The sequence below is a fragment of the Silurus meridionalis genome, chromosome 15 (assembly GCF_014805685.1).
Source record: "Silurus meridionalis isolate SWU-2019-XX chromosome 15, ASM1480568v1, whole genome shotgun sequence".
Classification (NCBI taxonomy): Eukaryota; Metazoa; Chordata; class Actinopteri; order Siluriformes; family Siluridae; genus Silurus; species Silurus meridionalis.
This window is the reverse complement of record NC_060898.1, coordinates 16902387-16923394: the sequence shown is the minus strand read 5'-3', so window position 1 is coordinate 16923394 and position 21008 is coordinate 16902387. Positions and strand designations below refer to the sequence as shown.

Genomic DNA, 21008 nt, shown 5'->3' with positions numbered 1-21008 from the left:
CTGCTCAGCAAGCGGAGCATGATAAGCTACAATAGCGGAAACAAAAACCTTTAGGGTGGAAGGAGACAACCCTTTGGTGAACTGTTCCTGGCCTTCGCACCATAAAGTGAACAGGCATCACTTTGCGGCATACAAGCTACTCATGGATTGAGCTCAGGATTGGAGAATGGTCTCGACCAACTCGGCTTAAAGACCAGAGGCTCAGGGGCCACAGCCACAGCCTCCACAGCTCGGGGCAGGTGTGAAGCAAAGTGCCCCCCTGCCTGAAACGGAAGAACTCGCCTGAGAAGAATCTCCCACAGAGGATGTTTAAGAAAGTTTACCGGCACGGGGCTACTAAGAGGTGACGGACTCTATCCTGGCAAACTCTCTCCAGAAGTCCCTGGAACAGTGCGGGGGGGAGGCGGGGGGTTGGAGTGTACAGGCGGACCACGCCTGCACCATAGCATCCAGTCCAAGAGGAGCTGAGGGAAAACAACAGGGGACAATGTGAAGTCTCTTAAATCGCAAAAAGATCCACTTTTGCTATGTAAAACTTCCTCCATATCTGCTCCACCACATCCGGGTCGAGCCTCCACTCCTTGGGCCTCGGCCTTTTCCTCGAAAGGGCATCTGCTCCTTGGTTTAAGAGCCCTGGGATGTATACTGCCCTCAGTGAGAGCAGGTTCCATTGGCCCACAGGAGGATCTGTTGTAAAGGAGGTGAGATCCATACGGATCAGCACATGATGATCCCTTAGGTCTAAAAGGAAATGCTTCAATGCTAGAAGCACAGCCAGCATCTCCAGGCAGTTGATGTGCCACAAGAGATGCCCTTTCCATAGACCTTGGGCAGAGCAGCCAATCATGAACGCCCCCCAAACCATAGGGGGGCATCTGTCATTTACATTATGCAACAAAAAGAAGCCCCCAACACGGGGCCCTGTAATTCCACCACATGTCTAAGGCCCATAAGGCTCACCACATGATTGTGTGGAATGGGTTGCCCTTTCGGCAGAACCCTTTGGTCCTGAACCACCACTGCAGGGGTCGCATGTTCAGGAGGCCAAGTAGCACCAAATTGGATGCAGGAGCAGAGCGTACACAGGTACATTTGTATGAAGTCCCTCGAGAGCCGACCAAGCATGCTCCGCTCCCAGACAAGCTACATATAGACTGAAAGACCGCTTGCTTTTAATTTGCTTTTCCATTTTCTTTTGATTAAGATTTTTTATTTTTTCCATTGGACTGATTACACTCCTGGTTCGGTGCATGGTCACGCAGAGGCATTCCCAAAGCATTGTTGAGAAAGCTCGAGTTCCTGAAGGGGAACATCACTGAAAGATGATGAGAGATCAGGAAGACCTTCAACAAGCTCAACCCCCCGAAAATGTCTAAACCATTTGGCAACTTGTGCATCATGATAGTCAGTGAACAATCCACAACATTGCTGTCAGTGTTAGTGTGTCATACAGAACAGCCCAGGCAATCCTTATGTGTGATTTGAACATGTGCTGCATTGCTGCCAAGTTTGTCCCGAGACTGCTCAGTCAGGATGCCATTGATGAGCCATAGTTAAAGTGGTGGATTGGTTTAGATAGAACAACGCTAAATGTGTAGGTGTGAAACGTACAGCCTGCTCATGATTTTAATAGATTTTTCCTAGTTTTAGCAATATCCTCAGTTGTTTTCATTGCTTGATGCCGGACAATAATTTTATCTTTCTGAAACAGACGAACATGATATATCTTCTAACATGTTTTGTAAGAAATTAGGAGCTATGTAAAGTAATGTAATGTAATGTAATGTTATGTTATGTTATGTAGGGCCAACACCTATTTAAAAAACTTCAGAAAAGTCTTTTGAAGCACTTTCTCCCATGCCAGCCCAGTCTCACAGCGTTTTGTGATATAGTCATGAAATGTAGTCTATTGGTTTGTGTTCATAGACATGAATTTCTCTCTTTTTTCGTGTCACTGAGGATGACTTTCTATGTAATGTATTTTTGGTGCCTCCATCAAAGTTTTCTTAATGTCACTGGCTACCACAGATGCTGTATCGTTTTTTTTTTCTCATTTATTATTGATTTTTTAGTCTTTTAGCACTATTACTCAACATTTAATCAGGAGACATTATCCTGGTTTTTTATTGCTTTATATTCAGTAAGCTACTCGCTATGATAAACCATCATCAGTGGTTCCTTACAGTAAATATTTTCTCCCAGTTAATTAAGGAGAATGCATTAATTAGAGACACACACATTATTACAGTATAACCCTAACCATATACTTACTGCCTTATTCTCCGAAACAAATGGGGGAAAAAAAGATTACGTTTAGCATTTCTCTTAGCATTACCCATGACCCTCTGCCTCTGTTGTTATGGAGACAGAGCCAAACAAAGACAGTCGTGCTGAGTGACACGAAAAAAATAGAGACATTTGTGTCCATGAACATGAATTAACTGATTAAAGACTGTGACTATATCACAAAATGCCATGAGACTGTGCTGATATTTCTAATATATTTTTTCTACTCTACTTGTTTATTGCACTCATGGGTAATTGTACATTTATAGAATTTTGGGTTGAAATTTGGTTGCAGTGTACAAATTAGCATTTATCAGTATTTGTATTTCTTATTATTTAAGTAAGTGAAAAGAATGCATCACCCCAAAATGATTAGTACTTGAAACTTATATAGCATTATTTTTTTAAATCCTTTATGCTTTGAATATGACACACATCTGTGAAATCTCTCTTCTTTAAAAGAAAAAAAATCCCAAAAGGATGAACTTACTTGGCTGATCTAAATGCCAGATTATACCTAAGAATGCTGATGTCATGCTGTGTGAAAATGAATCACTACGTCTGTGCTTGACACATTTATACCAAAACCACACACACACACACACACACACACACACACACACACACACACACACACACACATCAGAGTCCAGTCTGCTAAGTATGGTCCACAAACCAAAATAGTATTAGTCAGGCTGTAGTCTGGTGGTGGTCCTTTAGCATTGATGGAAGTAGATGAGATAGACGTGGGCTAATAAATTGTAATAATAGCAATAGATGGGTGATCAGTAACTGAATGCTTATGATGTGCAATGGCATGACAGGTTAAGCCTACCAGGTTTGTAAGTTTATTTTTTTTTGAAAGTTCAAGTTGTATTTCACAATCAGCAATTTATCCCTTGATACATAACTCCATTCATTCTTCAGCTTTCACAGCTGTTCCTCAATGCTTTTAACATCTACAGTAGGCTCTGATTATTCCCTGTCAGTCTCACAATGTCCCTGTGCACCTGTGCTATCCTCTCATGTAACTTTTGCAGAACTACATCCTAGGTAGAAAGGCGACCTGGCCAAAAAGTTACACTACCCTCTAGTGGTAGGAATAATATTGAGTTTGAAAATTATCAAACAAATTTAGTTGAAAAATATTAAATAAATTAAATCCACTGATTTTGCCATGTAAAGAAAAATTTGATACTGAACTCTGAAGTTAACTGAAGCTAAACTGATTTTTTTCTTTCGTCTCTGGATGGTAGGCATGAGGATGTGAGTTGGCAGTCAATAGCAGAGATGTGCATTGGGGCTGTTTTCATAAATGTACTATCTTGCTTAGTTTAAATAACTCATTTGTTTTATTTTATATCTGGGAAATAATATCGTGAGAGTGGAGTTGGTGACGTTTTCTCTGGAATTCCGCGAGAAGAGTGTTTCCAGGATTGTTCAGATGTTCTCCAGGAGAGGGTGGTAGTGGTATTAATAATGACAAGCAGAGGTGTGTGTGTGTGTGTGTGTGTGTGTGTGTGTGTGTGTGTGTGTGTGTGTGTGTGTGTGTGTAAATTTTATTCAATTCAATTGTATTACTATAGCATGTAAGAATTATAAAACAAAGTACACTTATATATAAATATATTTGAATTTATCCCTGATGTGCAAGCCTGGGGCAACTGCAAGCCTGGGGCGATAATAGATGCAATGACTCATTCACTTTACATGAAAACAGACTAGTATCATTAAAAGACAAACATGCATAAAATATTAACTTTGGAGGAATATTTCTATATATAATAATGTCTTCCTACTGACATTCAAAAAAAATAAAAATTGAACAACAAATTTTAATCTGTTCTTACTCTTTTATTATCCCCTTCCAATACACAATAGGGCATAACACCAATGTGACATACCTGTCACATCTGCAGATGGGGATTTTTACTTACTCAAATTAGTTCTGAGGGCAGAAAGGATAACGAAAGAAAATGATTGGTTTGAAGATTCAACCAATTTAATTGAAGGAGAGGTGGGAGTAGAGGGAATCCTTTAAACAGCTATATTAGCAGTGCATTCGCAGCTCAAATATTAAAAAATTAAGTACAATTGTAAAAGTTTTGTTTAAATTCAAAACATCTGTTATTTACAGAGATAACTGCCGAACATTACAAACTTAAGGTGGAAAGAATCATTGTTTAAATAGCCTAACGTATGCATTTGATTCGACTCCTTCATCGATCTCCCTGCTTTTTTTGTAACTGGGAAAAAACATGCACTTTACCAATCTTAGTCCACAGTTTATGACGCGGATATGAGCGACAATAACTGGTTCAGATCTCTGTGATATGTCGTCGGTCAAACTTTAGTAGCTAGTTTTGCTACAATTATTAGTGCATATGTGCTGCTCAGAGCAGTGGCACTGAATATGTTCATATTACTGCTTCTATTAGTGTATATGTGCTGCTCTCAGAGCAGCAGTACTAAATCTGCTTATATTATGTATGTAATATTTTTAGTCTCAACTACAATTCTGATTCATTATAGGTACTTGTTACTCCACTATACTTTTATTTACTATGGCTGATAGCAATTACATTCTGCACCTTTGTTGAAGAAGCAGCCTTTGTTAAGGTTGAATAAAAATATTGCCCCTGTCCAAAACTGGGTGGTGTATTGAATCAGTCAGCTCTAAAAATGTGGTTTTACTTTATCTAACATTAGTTACTTCATTTTTCTTTGTCCATCGAATACTAATAATTTGTCTACTTTCTGACATTAAACTCTACATCAATTTTTTTAAAGACTCGTTTGGCCTATGTTTAATATGAGTTAAATACTCAAGTACTGTTCAAATCACATACTCTACATTTTAATTGTCATATTGGAATTGGTGACTTATAACTTGTAATAAAGTAAGTTTTGCAGTAAGGTTTCAATAGTTTTACACAAGAAGGATTGTCAGGAAGTCTTTACAGCACAGGTTGTGGTGAAGTTGGTTCCAATTAGCCGCAGTCCAGACAGAAGTACATGGTGTTGAAGTCTGGAAAGGAAGTCATGTTGGTTATTAGGCCTATTGAGTGCTTTCCCAAGTGGGAAGTGGTAGCTCAGTGGTTAAGTTGTTGGTTTACTGATCAGCAGGTCTCCACAAGGTTAGGGGTTCAAGCTCTGTGCATCACCAAGGTAAAAATTGTATTTCTAGTTTGAAATCTTATAGTTTGTCTACTTTGTGACATTAAACTATGCATCTATTTGTTAAATAAAGAGACCTGTTTGTGTGTGTGAAAATTTATTTCACTTACATTTTATTACTATAGCATTTTATATACAGCTTTACAGAATGTGAAATACCTGTCTAATCTGACATATCTCAGTAAAATACCTGTCTAATCTGACAATGCTCAGTAAAACTTTGTCAAATTCTCTTAAATAAATGTACCAATTGTACCAGCGACTACAATTAAATTAATGAATCATCACCAAATATTGATTGTTTTTTATTTTATGCACGTCATTTCATCATACTATTCATCTAGTCATCTTCATTTTTACTATTTCTTTTTATGTGCCTAAGGCTTTATCACAGTACTGTACATTGTGTGCAGAGTGCAACTAGGGACTCCAGTAAGACTAGTTATGACAGCAAAACTAACATGCAAGGCACCAGAAGGTAACACCGACTTGAGTGAGCCCTGAGGGCGAGGACATACAGTACAGTAAGGTACAGAACAGTAGCTCTGTTAACATTTACATAGCATACTGTGGTATTGTTGTTAGAGCTACTGTTATAGGAAATTGTGTTAAAAATAATTGATTAAATAAAAGATTCAGGGTGACATTTTGTGTGTGTGTGTGTGTGTGTGTGTGTGTGTGTGTGTGTGTGTGTGTTTTGACAGTTCTAATTATGCCCCGCCTTGCCACTGCTGTACAAGTTTATAACACAGATACACCTTCACCTACTCTACGGGTTTATTAGAGGACTGAAATAATCAGTTGTACACTAGTTTTGTTTGTTTTACTCGCTTTTTTATATATATTTATAATTGTTTTGGCTTCGAACTAACGACATTGTGAGAAATTTCTAAATTCTATTGTCTTGTACAGAATGGAGGCTGATGGAAATGGAACTGAATACAGCTCGAAAAACCTGGTATGCTTTATGCAATTGCACTAAATTCATTGTAATGCTAGTATAAACACACTGTCATGACTGACATAAGTTTTGCTCTATGTATTTAAATTCTGTGTTTCAGTATTTAACTACTGAATATTCCGGCATACAACTTCTACAGTTCTTGCAACTAAAATTTAAATAAAGTTTTCTGTAGTACATACCTTCATGCATAGGATAATAATTGTATTGAATAATATTACTTGGTAATACTGCAACAATGACAGTCAATTTGTGTCCACTTCTGGAGAGCATTGTCGTTGATTATATTATTCACTTGTTATTTAGAATTACCTCAGCATGTGTGTTCCAAGGATGACCATAGATATGTGATTTTTAAATTTGTTACAATATTATTGTATCATGTATTCATAATATAACCATAACATTGAGGTATTAGTTTATTAGTTCACGAACACCTCAAGAACTATGAATAATGTAAAATAAGTCTCATTACAATTTTATTAAGAGTTGAAAATATGTAAGTGACATGACAAGTATAAAGAAGGGTGTGGAATCAAAACCTAATTATCAATGGTATTCGAATTATGTTGACCCAGTTTTTTGTTTTGACCCATTTTGATCTGTGTGTGTGTGTGTGTGTGTGTGTGTGTGTGTGTGTGTGTGTGTGTGTGTATGTGTTTGAGCAGTTATCTTCCATCTGTAAATATGATCTTTAGTAAAGTCTTACATACTAACTTGAATCTTTTTGTTTAGTTTATCTTGTTTATTTGATAATTATTTACATCACCTTTGTAGGATGACCCCTCTGACCCATCGGAGCTGTTTCTCCCTGATCCAGATGATGAGAAGGTGAAGGAGGTGAAGGAAGACAAGGTGGAGAAGAAGAAAATGAGGAGATGCATTAGATTAATCATAGTAATTGTACTGACTGTACTAGCAGTAATCACTGCACTGACAGTAGGGCTTCTTGTGTGGAACTTTCACTGTGAGTATTCACTCTAAACTATTTGCAGAGTCACTGGTCTTGATGTATATTTCTAAAGTTGGTTTCTCTGTCTCAGTGAAAGATGTAAGGGTCAAAAAGGTGTTCAGTGGTTCTTTGACCATCGGCAATAGGAGATACATCGACTCCTATGAGGACAGCAGAAGTACTCAATATAATGAGCTAGCCTCTCAACTTTCTAGTCAAGTGAGTAATGTATTCGATTTAATCCTGATTTATTTTCATTTTAAGCACCTGCCTTTTTATATTTATAGTATTTGGTAGATGTTTCGCTTATTCAGAGTAACTTGTAGCCATTAACAAAAAAGAATAATAATAATAGTAGTACTAGTCCAAATAAGTAAGATAGTTTTAACTGCTCCATTCTGGTCATGGTGAACTCAAAATCTCTCAGCCTGAATGACACCTCCAGTCAATCCCAAAGAAAGATGCATACACCTTTAAACCTAGAGGTACAGCAGTGTAACTACTGGAATGTTTACCTTGTGCATCACCATCCTATACTTATAATGTCTAGGCTATATTCATGTCTTTCAGATGAAAAATATGTACAAAAATTTGCCATTACTGGCCAAATATTACGTCAGCTCCAGTGTTCAAGCCTTCAGGTATGAAAATTAACAATTTTGTTTTTCAGTACAATTATTCAACTACAGAATTTTGGCCTACTATATAAAATGTGGCATAATTTAAAACAGATTTAATTGTACAGTGTATAATTGCAGCTTGCAATTATTAAATGTTCAAAAACCTGTGATAATTATATAATTTTAAATTTCAGTTCATCTGATTATTGTAATTAGTTCTATGGCAACCTGAATCATATTGTCCACTGTTGTTAATTGAGCTTTTAAATTCATTTGTTTCATGTTTAGTGTATTTTACTGATTGGAAGAAAGGAATGTATGAACAATCCCAATATATGTATCAATTACACTTGAAAACAGCTGTCAATGGTCTAATAGTCTGGATTAAAAAAGTATCTAGATACATTGTGGAACAAAAAAAGTTCTTTTGCTGTCTCAATTATTTTTATTCTCTCAATTTTTTTTTACATTTCTTACAAAACATTTAACCTCAGAATAATAACAAAATTTTACTATCTGTTTCAGTGAGTCCAATAATGGTGGTGTTATAGCTTACTACATGTCTGAGTTCAATGTGCCAGAGGATCAGGTATCTGCGGTGGATGAATCCATTGAGTCCTTAATGGTTACCACTGAACCTGGACAAACACGAAGGCTGAGACTAAACCACTTTCCCTCTGAGGATCTGATTATCAACAATATGATGTCTGCAGGTAACTAAACTTTCATTCCAACTTTCATGAGGGTTGTGTTAGGAAGGGAATCCAGTGTAAAAACATGTGCCAAATCAAACATGCGGATGGTCCGCTGTGGCAACCCCTGATGGGAGAAGCCATAAGAAAGTTTATTCCTTGGAAAACCTTACCCTACAGGCTACAGGCACTGAACTGCATTTTTCTTTTACATATACCCTCATTTCCAAAAGTATCAGAATGGAAACGATCAATCTTTTGTTTTTGTTACACACTGAACGTTTTTAAGTTTGAGATCAAAAGATGAATATGAGACAATAGATAAAAATTTCAGTTTTCATTTTCTGATATTTACAACTAGATATATGAAACCATTTAAAAAAGATCGGTGCCAGACCTCCAAATTATTAGGAAAGTGCAAGAATTGAAACAGATATATTAAACTAAATTAAATCAAAGCTGAAAGTCTGATCTATCATCTGTTCTGAGTGTAGAGCAAAAGCAAAATTTTTGTTAACATATATAAAACATGCACATTTGTTCTTTTTTGCACATTTTTCAACACATTTGAAAAGCCATTATACTTTATTTTAAATGTCAAGTTATCACTAACAAATTATTTTGTTATTTTATTTGGCTGTTTTCTATGATTTAGCCATTTCTTTTTGGTTGCTTTATACTCTATGACACTACATTGACATAAGAAAATTAAGCGGATTTTTTTTAAGCTGTTTTTTTAAACTGTTTAAATTCTTTGCCACAGCTGTAGATTCTCGCTTGATTACTTCAAATATGAAAGGTAATATACTACTTCTTTTTATTAATTATATATATATATATATATATATATATATATATATATATATATATATATATATATATATATATATATATATAAAATTATAAAAAAAATATAAATATACATTTTTTACAATTTCACTTTTAATGTCGAATATTGACTAAGCTTGTTATTAAATCAGGCCACATGAAGCAAACCTATCGTGCTCGCGCGGGTGAGAGTGGCAAGATCCAGTCTCCAGGCTTTCCTCATTCTTCCTACCCTGCCAACACCTACATTGATTGGCAGCTCCGTGCTGACCCTAAACACAGAATTCGGCTAGAGTTTACAGACATACACTTGGAGAATGAGTGCCACAATGACTTCATTAGGGTGTATGATTCTCTTATTCCCAATGAGAATCAAATCATGACAGAGTAAGTATTCCCTCAGTGTTCAGTGGAATAGTGAAATTAGTGTCAGTGATAGACTGGGCCTGAAAGATATCAGTCAGGATTAGTAGGATTCAGTGAAACCTTACATGGCAGCACTCCTTAATTTATCATTGAGAAAACCTGTTTGATGTGTCAAGATCATTGCTAAAACAGGTTTTAATCGTCAAACAAAGGAAAATGACAGAGCAGGAAAATGGGACATTAGTGCTAATGCTAACAGCTATGACATTTTAATTCTTTCCTTTCCTCATTAATAGCAAACTGGTCAAATTCTGCCTTAGTTATGAGAAGCGTATTGATGAAGTCAGAGCTTGCACTTATAGTCTGGAGTTCAGACTGTGCTTTAGATAACATTTAGGTCATTTCTGGGGCCTAAGTTATAATTGTTTGTTTCTAAGGTATCAGATGAATTCTTTTATTTTTTTACTTGCACAAGTTAAATCATCACAAACATAATTTTTGTGTTCCTAGCAAAGGATGTTTCTCCTTGGAAATCAAGGAATGTATTTTGGATATGGTTGCTTGCTTATAACTGCATTGTGTATAACTATTATTCTATGAATCATCACTGCCACAATTTCTTACATGTATACGCAGGAAATGTGGACAGTACACCCAAAATGATAAGCTGGCTTTCCTGTCCTCCACAAATGTCATGTTAGTAACTCTGATCACAAATGAAGAGAAGAATTTCCCAGGCTTTAGCGCGAATTACTCCCAGGTACCAGCACAAATTCAAGGTACGGTTACAAGCTGATACTAGGAATACTCTGAAGAGCATTCTGATTATATTGTGAAGTTCTAACTATCAAGAATCTGTCTAATCTTATCTTTTAGGGTGTGGTGGGAAACTAACAGGGATGAAAGGCACGTTCACATCTCCAGGTTTTCCTTCCAGTTATCCTCCGCAGAGCAAGTGTTATTGGAATATTGAAGTAAGAAAACTTACCTTTGCATATTGTGCTGCATCACAGAAATGAATTTTTTTCTCTTAATCTATCTGAATGCACTTTCTCAGGTTCCCAAGGAAAATCACATCAGAGTAAATTTGAACACATTTGCGCTGAAAGATCGAAAGCAGAGTTCAGAAAACTGTACTAAAGACTACCTGGAAATTAATGGCAACAGGTTAGATGTTTAATTGAAATTTTTTAAAGTATATATTCAGTACCAGATCTCTTTCAGTGGTGGCTGACTAAGAGAATGAAGACAAAAGGCTGAGAGAATGAAAGAGTGTGCAAAGCTGTCTTTACAGAAAAAGGTGGCTACTCTGAAGATTGTTGAAGTTGACCTTGTAAATCTGATGAGAGAATGCCATGATTTTGCCAAGTAGTCATCAAAGATATATTTTGCTACTTTTTTATGTTTAAAATATATAACATTATGGGTTATTTAACACATTTTTGTTTGCTACATTACTGCATACATGTTTTCTTCATAGTTGAGATGTGTTCAGTATTAATGTCAGTGTTAAAAATCACTGAAATAGTGGATGAGTCCAAACTTTTGACTGGGGCTTTATATCCCACTGTACCACCCTAAAAGTTAGTTTGGTGATAATTTTACATTATCTGCATGTTCATAATCACATTTTAATGCATCTGTGAAAAAAGTTACCTACATTCCGGCAGCCCTTACTAGCCTCTAGTATTTTTTTTCCTGAAGCCCTTCTATGGCTAAAACTTAAACTTAAATGTTAGGACCATGTCTAATAGACAATAAGCATCTCCTTACAGAAAACACAACATACACAAAATTACATAAAATGCATTTTTTAATCACTAACAATCTCTGTGTAAGCTGTTGCAATAGGAACAATGGTTGGAAATAGTAATAGTAAATAGTAAATTGCCCTAAAAGTTCCTGAACTCAGGTGTAAAAGTGGTAATTTGATTTACAGTCTCAGTTCTGAATTTTGCCAGGTAACAGCCACAGACATGCTAATTTAGATTAATTTCATTTTACTCACAGAGAACATGACAGTATTAATGCAGGTGTTTATTATTTGTCTTACTTGTTTCCTTCTAAATAAAAACTACCCAGTAACACCAGTGTACTTAATGGTACTTATTGTGTATTAATGCCAAAGTTCATATAGATATTAAAACTGTAATGGTTTTATATTCATAAGTGTTCTTGCATTTCCCCATAATTTTGTTAAGTAATATATTCAATCTTTTATGTTCAAGGATGTGTGGTAGAAAAACTGACAATGTACCCATCATCATCAAGTCTAATAAGGCAGACATAAAATTCTTGTCTGACCTGTCTTATGTAGACAAGGGCTTCTCTGCAGAGTTTGAGGCCTTCTCACCCTCGGATCGTAGGTCCATTGGTTCTTTTAAATGTGCATTTTTTTAACTTAAATGACATTACTATGCCTGAAAAGAAACATACAATTGTAATATTCGTAATGGTATAAATATACTCGTCTTTTAACATGTAGGTTGTTCTAAAAAATTCCGCTGTGAAAACAATGCCTGCATTTCTCAGGAGCTGCGATGTGATGGCTATGATGACTGTGAAGACATGAGTGACGAGAGGAACTGTGGTTTGTTCAGATTCTAAACTTTTAAATGAAAGAAACAATATTAACCCTAATAATCATTTAAATGTTCATAATCAGTCGAGATATGTTATTATCTGAAGTTTGCTTCTTTAGTTCAACACTGGAGCTTTGAGGATCAATTTAAAAGTATATTATATTTTCCAGTGCTACCAGCAAACACCATTTAAACACATATTTACCTTGAAATAAATTGTATTGGATTAAGTGTAATATCCATCAGTAATAACATGTTGAATTAACTGAGACTATATTAGAATTTGAACCACTTCTAATAGATAGATATATTCATTATTTTAGGGTATATCTCTATTCAGAGACAAACCATGTGATAAGAAAAGTGACCTTTTTACAAATTACTTTAATTTTAATTATTATTGTTGAAGTTCATGAAATTTTGCTTTTACCTAATGCAGTAAATAATGTTAATAATTGGATAATCTTTGGCATTAAAATCACACACCTAGCCATAAATTGTACGCCTTATACTATGGTCAGTACTGAAAAGCTGTCATTGAGTTTTGCTGTGACTGAGTGGCTAAAAATAATATTTATAAGTTATTTTATAATCACTTATATGTTTAAGTGAATTTTAATAAATAGTAATTAGAGAACAAAAGAGTGAGAGAAAGAGAAAGATTGAGAATTATGATGTGTAAATTATGTGAAATGTGTCTACTGATAATGAAGCTGTTGATGTTAATTCCTTGTGCCATTTTGTTACATTTCTTCTTTTAATGTTTAAAATATATAACATTATGGGTTATTTAACACATTTTGTTTGCTACATTACTGCATACATGTTTTCTTCATAGTTGAGATGTGTTCAGTATTAATGTCAGTGTTAAAAATCACTGAAATAGTGGATGAGTCCAAACTTTTGACTGGGGCTTTATATCCCACTGTACCACCCTAAAAGTTAGTTTGGTGATAATTTTACATTATCTGCATGTTCATAATCACATTTTAATGCATCTGTGAAAAAAGTTACCTACATTCCGGCAGCCCTTACTAGCCTCTAGTATTTTTTTTCCTGAAGCCCTTCTATGGCTAAAACTTAAACTTAAATGTTAGGACCATGTCTAATAGACAATAAGCATCTCCTTACAGAAAACACAACATACACAAAATTACATAAAATGCATTTTTTAATCACTAACAATCTCTGTGTAAGCTGTTGCAATAGGAACAATGGTTGGAAATAGTAATAGTAAATAGTAAATTGCCCTAAAAGTTCCTGAACTCAGGTGTAAAAGTGGTAATTTGATTTACAGTCTCAGTTCTGAATTTTGCCAGGTAACAGCCACAGACATGCTAATTTAGATTAATTTCATTTTACTCACAGAGAACATGACAGTATTAATGCAGGTGTTTATTATTTGTCTTACTTGTTTCCTTCTAAATAAAAACTACCCAGTAACACCAGTGTACTTAATGGTACTTATTGTGTATTAATGCCAAAGTTCATATAGATATTAAAACTGTAATGGTTTTATATTCATAAGTGTTCTTGCATTTCCCCATAATTTTGTTAAGTAATATATTCAATCTTTTATGTTCAAGGATGTGTGGTAGAAAAACTGACAATGTACCCATCATCATCAAGTCTAATAAGGCAGACATAAAATTCTTGTCTGACCTGTCTTATGTAGACAAGGGCTTCTCTGCAGAGTTTGAGGCCTTCTCACCCTCGGATCGTAGGTCCATTGGTTCTTTTAAATGTGCATTTTTTTAACTTAAATGACATTACTATGCCTGAAAAGAAACATACAATTGTAATATTCGTAATGGTATAAATATACTCGTCTTTTAACATGTAGGTTGTTCTAAAAATTCGCTGTGAAAACAATGCCTGCATTTCTCAGGAGCTGCGATGTGATGGCTATGATGACTGTGAAGACATGAGTGATGAGAAGAACTGTGGTTTGTTAAGATTCTAAACTTTTAAATGAAAGAAACAATATTAACCCTAATAATAATAATTTAAATGTTCATAATCAGTCGAGATATGTTATTATCTGAAGTTTGCTTCTTTAGTTCAACACTGGAGCTTTGAGGATCAATTTAAAAGTATATTATATTTTCCAGTGCTACCAGCAAACACCATTTAAACACATATTTACCTTGAAATAAATTGTATTGGATTAAGTGTAATATCCATCAGTAATAACATGTTGAATTAACTGAGACTATATTAGAATTTGAACCACTTCTAATAGATAGATATATTCATTATTTTAGGGTATATCTCCATTCAGAGACAAACCATGTGATAAGAAAAGTGACCTTTTTACAAATTACTTTACTTTTAATTATTATTGTTGAAGTTCATTAAATTTTGCTTTTACCTAATGCAGTAAATAATGTTAATTATTGGATAATCTATGGCATTAAAATCACACACCTAGCCATAAATTGTACGTCTTATACTATGGTCAGTACTGAAAAGCTGTCATTGAGTTTTGCTGTGACTGAGTGGCTAAAAATAATATTTATAAGTTATTTTATAATCACTTATATGTTTAAGTGAATTTTAATAAATAGTAATTAGAGAACAAAAGAGTGAGAGAAAGAGAAAGATTGAGAATTATGATGTGTAAATTATGTGAAATGTGTCTACTGATAATGAAGCTGTTGATGTTAATTCCTTGTGCCATTTTGTTACATTTCTTCTTTTAATGTTATCTTCTTTTGTTCATCGAATTCATCTCGAGTCTTGGCTCATTTAACAAAATTGCCATGTTGCCCATATAAGATCATTCAATTTAGGTAGTTAGGAAATGTTTACAATAAATATCAGACTCTGTATGTAACTGTGACTATGTTATTATGGTTACTATTTTCAATATGGCAGTGCATTAATATTAGAAAGATGATTAAACTGGCTGGGACTACCTGTGCATTCTACAGATTGAATGCACACCATCTGACTTGATGACAATCAGAACTGACCATGGATCAGACCATTGGTCATAATGGAAATTTTATGTATAGCATTGTCAATGTCTGATGCAAAAATCTGCTGCAAAAAGATGTTTTTCACCTCAGATCTGCTTTTACTCCCTTAACGCAGTCTGTAGTGATTCTTACATCAAATGCAAGAATGGCTTCTGCAAGCCCAAATACTGGCAATGTGACAAAGTAAATGACTGTGGTGACAATACAGACGAGGAGAACTGTGGTAAGAGTCAAACTGAAACATAAAATTTACACAAAAACATACAGATTATTAAGAATTTATAGTTTGCCCTGTCTGCAGAAAACTGTAAACCTGGGGAAATAGCCTGTCGGAATGGCCACTGTATCCCTGAGCAAAAGAGGTGTGATGGACATAATGACTGTGAGGATGGTACAGATGAATCCAAATGCTCCAAATGTGAGTCCAACACATTTTTTGGGGTGTTTATTTTTCATCTTTCAGCTTTTTGTTGGTGTTTGGTGAAGTACCTGGTTTGCTTTAGTAGTATAGGGCTCAGGAGCTCAGAGAGAGATTTGGAGTAGAGCTGATAGGTTTAATTTGAGTAAGCTGAAGTTGCGGAAGATCCAGGAATTGTAAACTATTTAAGATAATACATTCTGTCTACAACTTACATGTCACATGATTTGGTGTCTGTGGGTAGATAATAAGGAGCTGGTTATAACTGTTGTCCTGTATGTACAGCTATTGTCCTCACCTGCTCTGAGTTTACATTTAAATGTAAGGACAACAAGTGCATCAGCAAACAGAACCCACAATGCGATGGGCACAAAGATTGTGAGGATGGTTCTGATGAAGAAGGCTGCGGTAAGTTTAGTTTTAGCATTTTAATAAGCAACATAATTGATTCATAACAACTTTAGTGCCACCTGCATTTGTGGCCAGATATAGTATTGATATACTTACACACTGTAAATAAAAACACCTCAAACCACTTTACCAGTGGTTAATGTCTTTAGTATATATATATATATATATATATATATATATATATATATATATATATATATATATATATATACCAAATATAAGTAGTAATAAAATAAAAATGTGTGTGTGTGTATATATATATATATATATATATATATATATATATATATATATATATATATATATATATATATATACACACCAAATATCATAAATATTGGGAATCTACAGATTCTGATATTCACCATGTGCTCTGAATAGTTATGTGTTTGTGCTGATTTTTCTGCAGAATGTGGAACGAGGCCATACCAGTCCTCTCAGATTGTGGGTGGTGAGGATGCCAAGGAAGGCAGTTGGCCCTGGCAGGTTAGCCTTCACCTAGTAGGCATGGCTCATGTGTGTGGAGCCTCGCTGATCAGCGATCGCTGGCTAGTAACCGCTGCACACTGTATTCACGAGCCTGACAGGTACATATAATCTATCCTGCTTTAAGTTTATTCATTTCCTTTCTTTACTTATTTTTCTTCAGCAAAGCCCTATTGAAATTATGCCTTGGGTGTTAGAGACACTCTAAAATAGGAACAAAGATGAAAGAAATAAGAATTAAAAATTGATTTTGGAAATAATAATAAATGCTGAAATAAAATAAGTAAGAAATATTAATAAGAAAATGCTGTTGCATGAAAATAATCAAAAACAGGATAGTGTGAAGTAAATGGAGTGGATTTGCTCTTATCAACCCATTTTTATTTTTAAATAACAGCATGCTGTGAGGCATTTTGTTTTGTTGATACAATGAAATTTGCCATTGTTAGTTTTTTTTTTTTGGTGTTAAGTTCAAATCCTAGCAATGCCAAGCTGTAAGTGCTATGCCATAATGCTCAACTGCTCAGCTGTATGGATGAGATAAATGTACCGTAAAAATAGTATAGAAAACATTTGGGTAAATATTTGGGTAAAAGTTGAAGTACTGACTATACTTTTTTACTCAAGTTAAAGTAAAGTTGTTTGGGCTCTGACATGTACTTAAGTAAAAAAGTAGCCATTACTACTACCTGTTTTAGAGTCAAGCTGGTAACTGGACATCACATCATATTAATATCAGGGCTGTCAATTGATTACATATATTCAATTGTGATTAATTGCATGATTGTCGAGAGTTAACTCGCAATTAATCGTCCATTTTTATCTGGTCTAAATGTACCTAAAATTAATACTTTCCAATTTTTTAATACTCTAATCCACATTGGCATGGAGAAATATTAATGCTTTACGGTAGTATGTTTATTATTTGTGAAACCAAACTCAACATAGAGCATGAAGACAAAATATTCTTGTAAACGTTTTAAAGTAATTATGGTGTTTTAAATTACGTAAATTAGCTATGTTTCCACACGGACGGTTAATGAGGTGATACCAGAGAAACTGCAACCTCATACCTTTCATGCGAATTACGTAATCAGAGAATATTTGTATTCAATGTTAATTGGTTTATTTAGAAGTACACTTTTCGTGCTTTTTATACATTTATTTATTATGTCTGTGAGGCATCTATTCACTAGATATTCAATATAGTATATGCTAATTTATAACAAATCTATACAGATATTCCGGGCCAGACCAGTGGGATGTGTACCTGGGGCTGCACAGCCAGGGTGATTTCAACTCACCCAAGATACAGCATAAAAATGTGAAGCAGATCATCTGTCATCCAGAGTACAACCCCATGGGCCACAATAATGACATTGCTCTGATGGAGCTGGACAGTCCTGTCACCCTTGGCCAGCACATCTGGCCTATCTGCCTTCCTGCAGCCACATACATGTTGCCTGCAGGCCAGTCTGTGTGGATTACAGGATGGGGGAAAATCAGAGAGGAGGGACGTAAGTATAAATACTTTAAAAGAATGTATGCATGTAATGGACTGAGCAAATTGTTAATTACTATTAAACCTGGAAAGATTTAGGGCAGATTATTCCAAAATAACATTATACAATTTTTGCAACCCCAAGCCTTGACCATGACACACTAAATTCCTGATTAACTAGAACATTCTAGAACATTCCTGAACATTTTATGATGTAAGAAGTTTAATACTGATATTAGCAGTGTAGTAGGAAGAGTGAAGTCACATTTCTAAACACACTTTTCCAAAGGACTGTGTGTGTGTGTGTTTGAAAACTTTCTGCTGTAACATCCAGCTTTGTATGGTATAAAATAAAACATGACAGGACATGCTGTTATTGGAAAACAGCCCAGGCCAGGTAAAGGAGTAGAAGTAAAGGAGCCTGGTTTATGCCTGACACATGACATTGTGTGCATGTGCTGAAGCGGTGTTGTGCATTTACTCAGCTGCTCGTCTGGATTTTATGTGGCGATCACAAAACGGAACACCATTGCCAAACGATTGCTGTCCATCAGTCAAATTGCTCAACACACTCATGACTTCTGCATGACCTCCTTCTCTTAAACCTTTATGCTGCCCTCATGATCATTGCCATATATCTGCATTCGTAGAAAATGCAGAAGACAGGTATTTACAACAGGCCTTTTAATGGGTTTTAAAAGCAATACAAGAGGTTAATGAAAATAACTATAAAACACTAAACACCAATTCTCATAGAAACACCTGCTAGGATACTCAATAGATTTCTTTTTTTTATATTAGCCAAAGTCCCAATTTATAGTTAAAGTGAGCTTTTTAATGATAATTTGCAATGATTGTGATTGTGAGTGGTTGAGAACTGAGATTGTGTATAGGAATTCTTTAAATTAAATGATCATGTATAAAGAAGCACAAGTTTCCTTGTTTATTGTCTTCAGTAACCACTTTATGCTGGTCAGGGTTGTGGTGAATCACAGGGTGTGTTATTAGATTACACCCAGGATGGGACACCAATGCATCACAAGACACCATTGACAAGCATTCACAGTTGTGGGTAATTTAGGGTTGCTAATCCACCCACCTGTTTGTTTTGAAAACATAAAAAAAATGGGTCCTTCTTCTGGACCAACTTAAACCCTGATAAGGTTAAAGTATTTGTCCTGCTACGAGATAATCCTGTTCCTTGAATATTTTTGCAACAAGGAAAAAATCCTGTTCATAAGACAAAATAAACGCTAAAAACACTTGGGAAATAATTTCATCTGTAGAGCTGATTTGAAAAGGGGGAGTGTAAAACAGGTTAGTCTGGAAGAACGTGTGAGGTAATGAAGGAATGAGGAGATCTAAAAACGTCTTAGAGGATACTAGGATAGATATGTAGTTATAAAAGCAAACAATAAACATACTGTAGGATATACTACTATGTTCTATAGTATAAGAACTTCAGATAGTATTAGGATCTGTGCACAGTTTGACCATTTTGTGACAGTTGCAAAAACACAGCTGTACTTTTTCACAGCTGTATTTGCTCCCTGTACACACTTAAATATATTCTATTATTAGCTGAAACACACAGGAATGTTTCAGTAGAATTGTGCCTAAAATATATTTTCCCTTTGTGTTTGCTCTTGGTTCAGGTTTAGCGACAGTGCTGCAAGAAGCCAAGGTGCGTATCATCAACGAAACAGTCTGCAATCAGCTGCTTAAAGATATGGTCACGCCACAGATGATCTGTGCTGGAATTCTGACTGGAGGAGTGGATGCTTGTCAGGTAGAGCAATGCAACTGCTTTTTCCTTTATTGCTTTTTAAAAGTGCATTAAATCTGCTAATATTATAATATTATAATTCCTCTCTCCATTCTCAGGGTGACTCAGGTGGACCCATGTCCTTTGTAGACCCCGAATCTGGTCACTTTTTCCTTGTCGGGGTTGTTAGCTGGGGTGAAGGCTGTGGCCGAAAGGGGAAGCCTGGAATTTACACACATGTCGCCAAGTATAGCAGCTGGATCAGAGAGAATATTAAGGTTTAAAATGTACTTTTGTGAATTCTGACCAATCTCACTTACTTCCAGATACACATTTCAGTCCAATTCCACCAAATCCACAAAAAAGTTTTATCTTTGCTATTAAGCTGTTTTTATTTGTATTTGTATGTCAGTTGTTTTTCATTGTATGTAATTTGTTATATACATATTAGGGCTTTCAAAATTAACACGTTAATAACTTCAAATCAGACTTTAAATGTAATTTTATTAACATGCGTTTAATGTTTCTGTTTCACTATTTTTATTAAAAATATAAATTAATAAACTTTTTTTTTTTACTGATGCACCAAGTCTTAAATCAATTTATATCACATGAGAAATGTTTTATTAGTGTATTATTTCAAATAAACTATTGGTTCTGAGTACATGTCTTGTCTTGTACATGTCTTAATAATTGGAGAACATGTGAAAAGAAGATGAGTACATTTATATGTTTATATATGTATCTGTTATTATTAACAGATTAATCTGCATGAATCTGTTATTTAAAAAACTGGTTATTCATTTTCGGTAGTTATATAGGGAACCAACCCCAGCCACTCTCAGTGCCGGTCCCAAGCCCGGATAAATTGGGGAGGGTTGCGTTAGGAAGGGCATCCAGCGTAAAACATGTGCCAAATCAAACGTGCTTAGGATCCGCTGTGGCGACCCCTAACGGGAGAAGCCGAAAGAAAGTATATTGT

The 21008-nt window shown here is 35.1% G+C and overlaps 1 protein-coding gene across 3 annotated transcripts; it reads left to right on the top strand.

The window, feature by feature from the left end:
- Positions 1-5887: 5887 nt before the first annotated feature.
- Positions 5888-20652, top strand: st14b (ST14 transmembrane serine protease matriptase b). 3 transcript variants are annotated; one of them, XM_046868610.1, is made up of 20 exons: positions 5888-5987; positions 6376-6421; positions 7202-7391; positions 7468-7595; positions 7947-8017; positions 8522-8709; positions 9452-9487; positions 9669-9903; positions 10519-10661; positions 10759-10856; positions 10940-11049; positions 12111-12244; positions 12368-12472; positions 15561-15668; positions 15747-15863; positions 16149-16271; positions 16684-16861; positions 18000-18277; positions 19917-20050; positions 20146-20652. In XM_046868610.1, exons 2-20 carry the CDS (start codon positions 6377-6379, stop codon positions 20308-20310), a joined length of 2586 nt encoding a protein of 861 aa, XP_046724566.1. In that variant the 5' UTR covers positions 5888-5987; position 6376; the 3' UTR covers positions 20311-20652. The 3 variants fall into 3 exon arrangements, with proteins under 3 accessions (XP_046724566.1, XP_046724567.1, XP_046724568.1); XM_046868611.1 differs by having other exon boundaries at positions 5920-5992; XM_046868612.1 differs by lacking the exon at positions 5888-5987 and adding an exon at positions 6215-6266.
- The last annotated feature ends 356 nt before the right edge of the window (positions 20653-21008 follow it).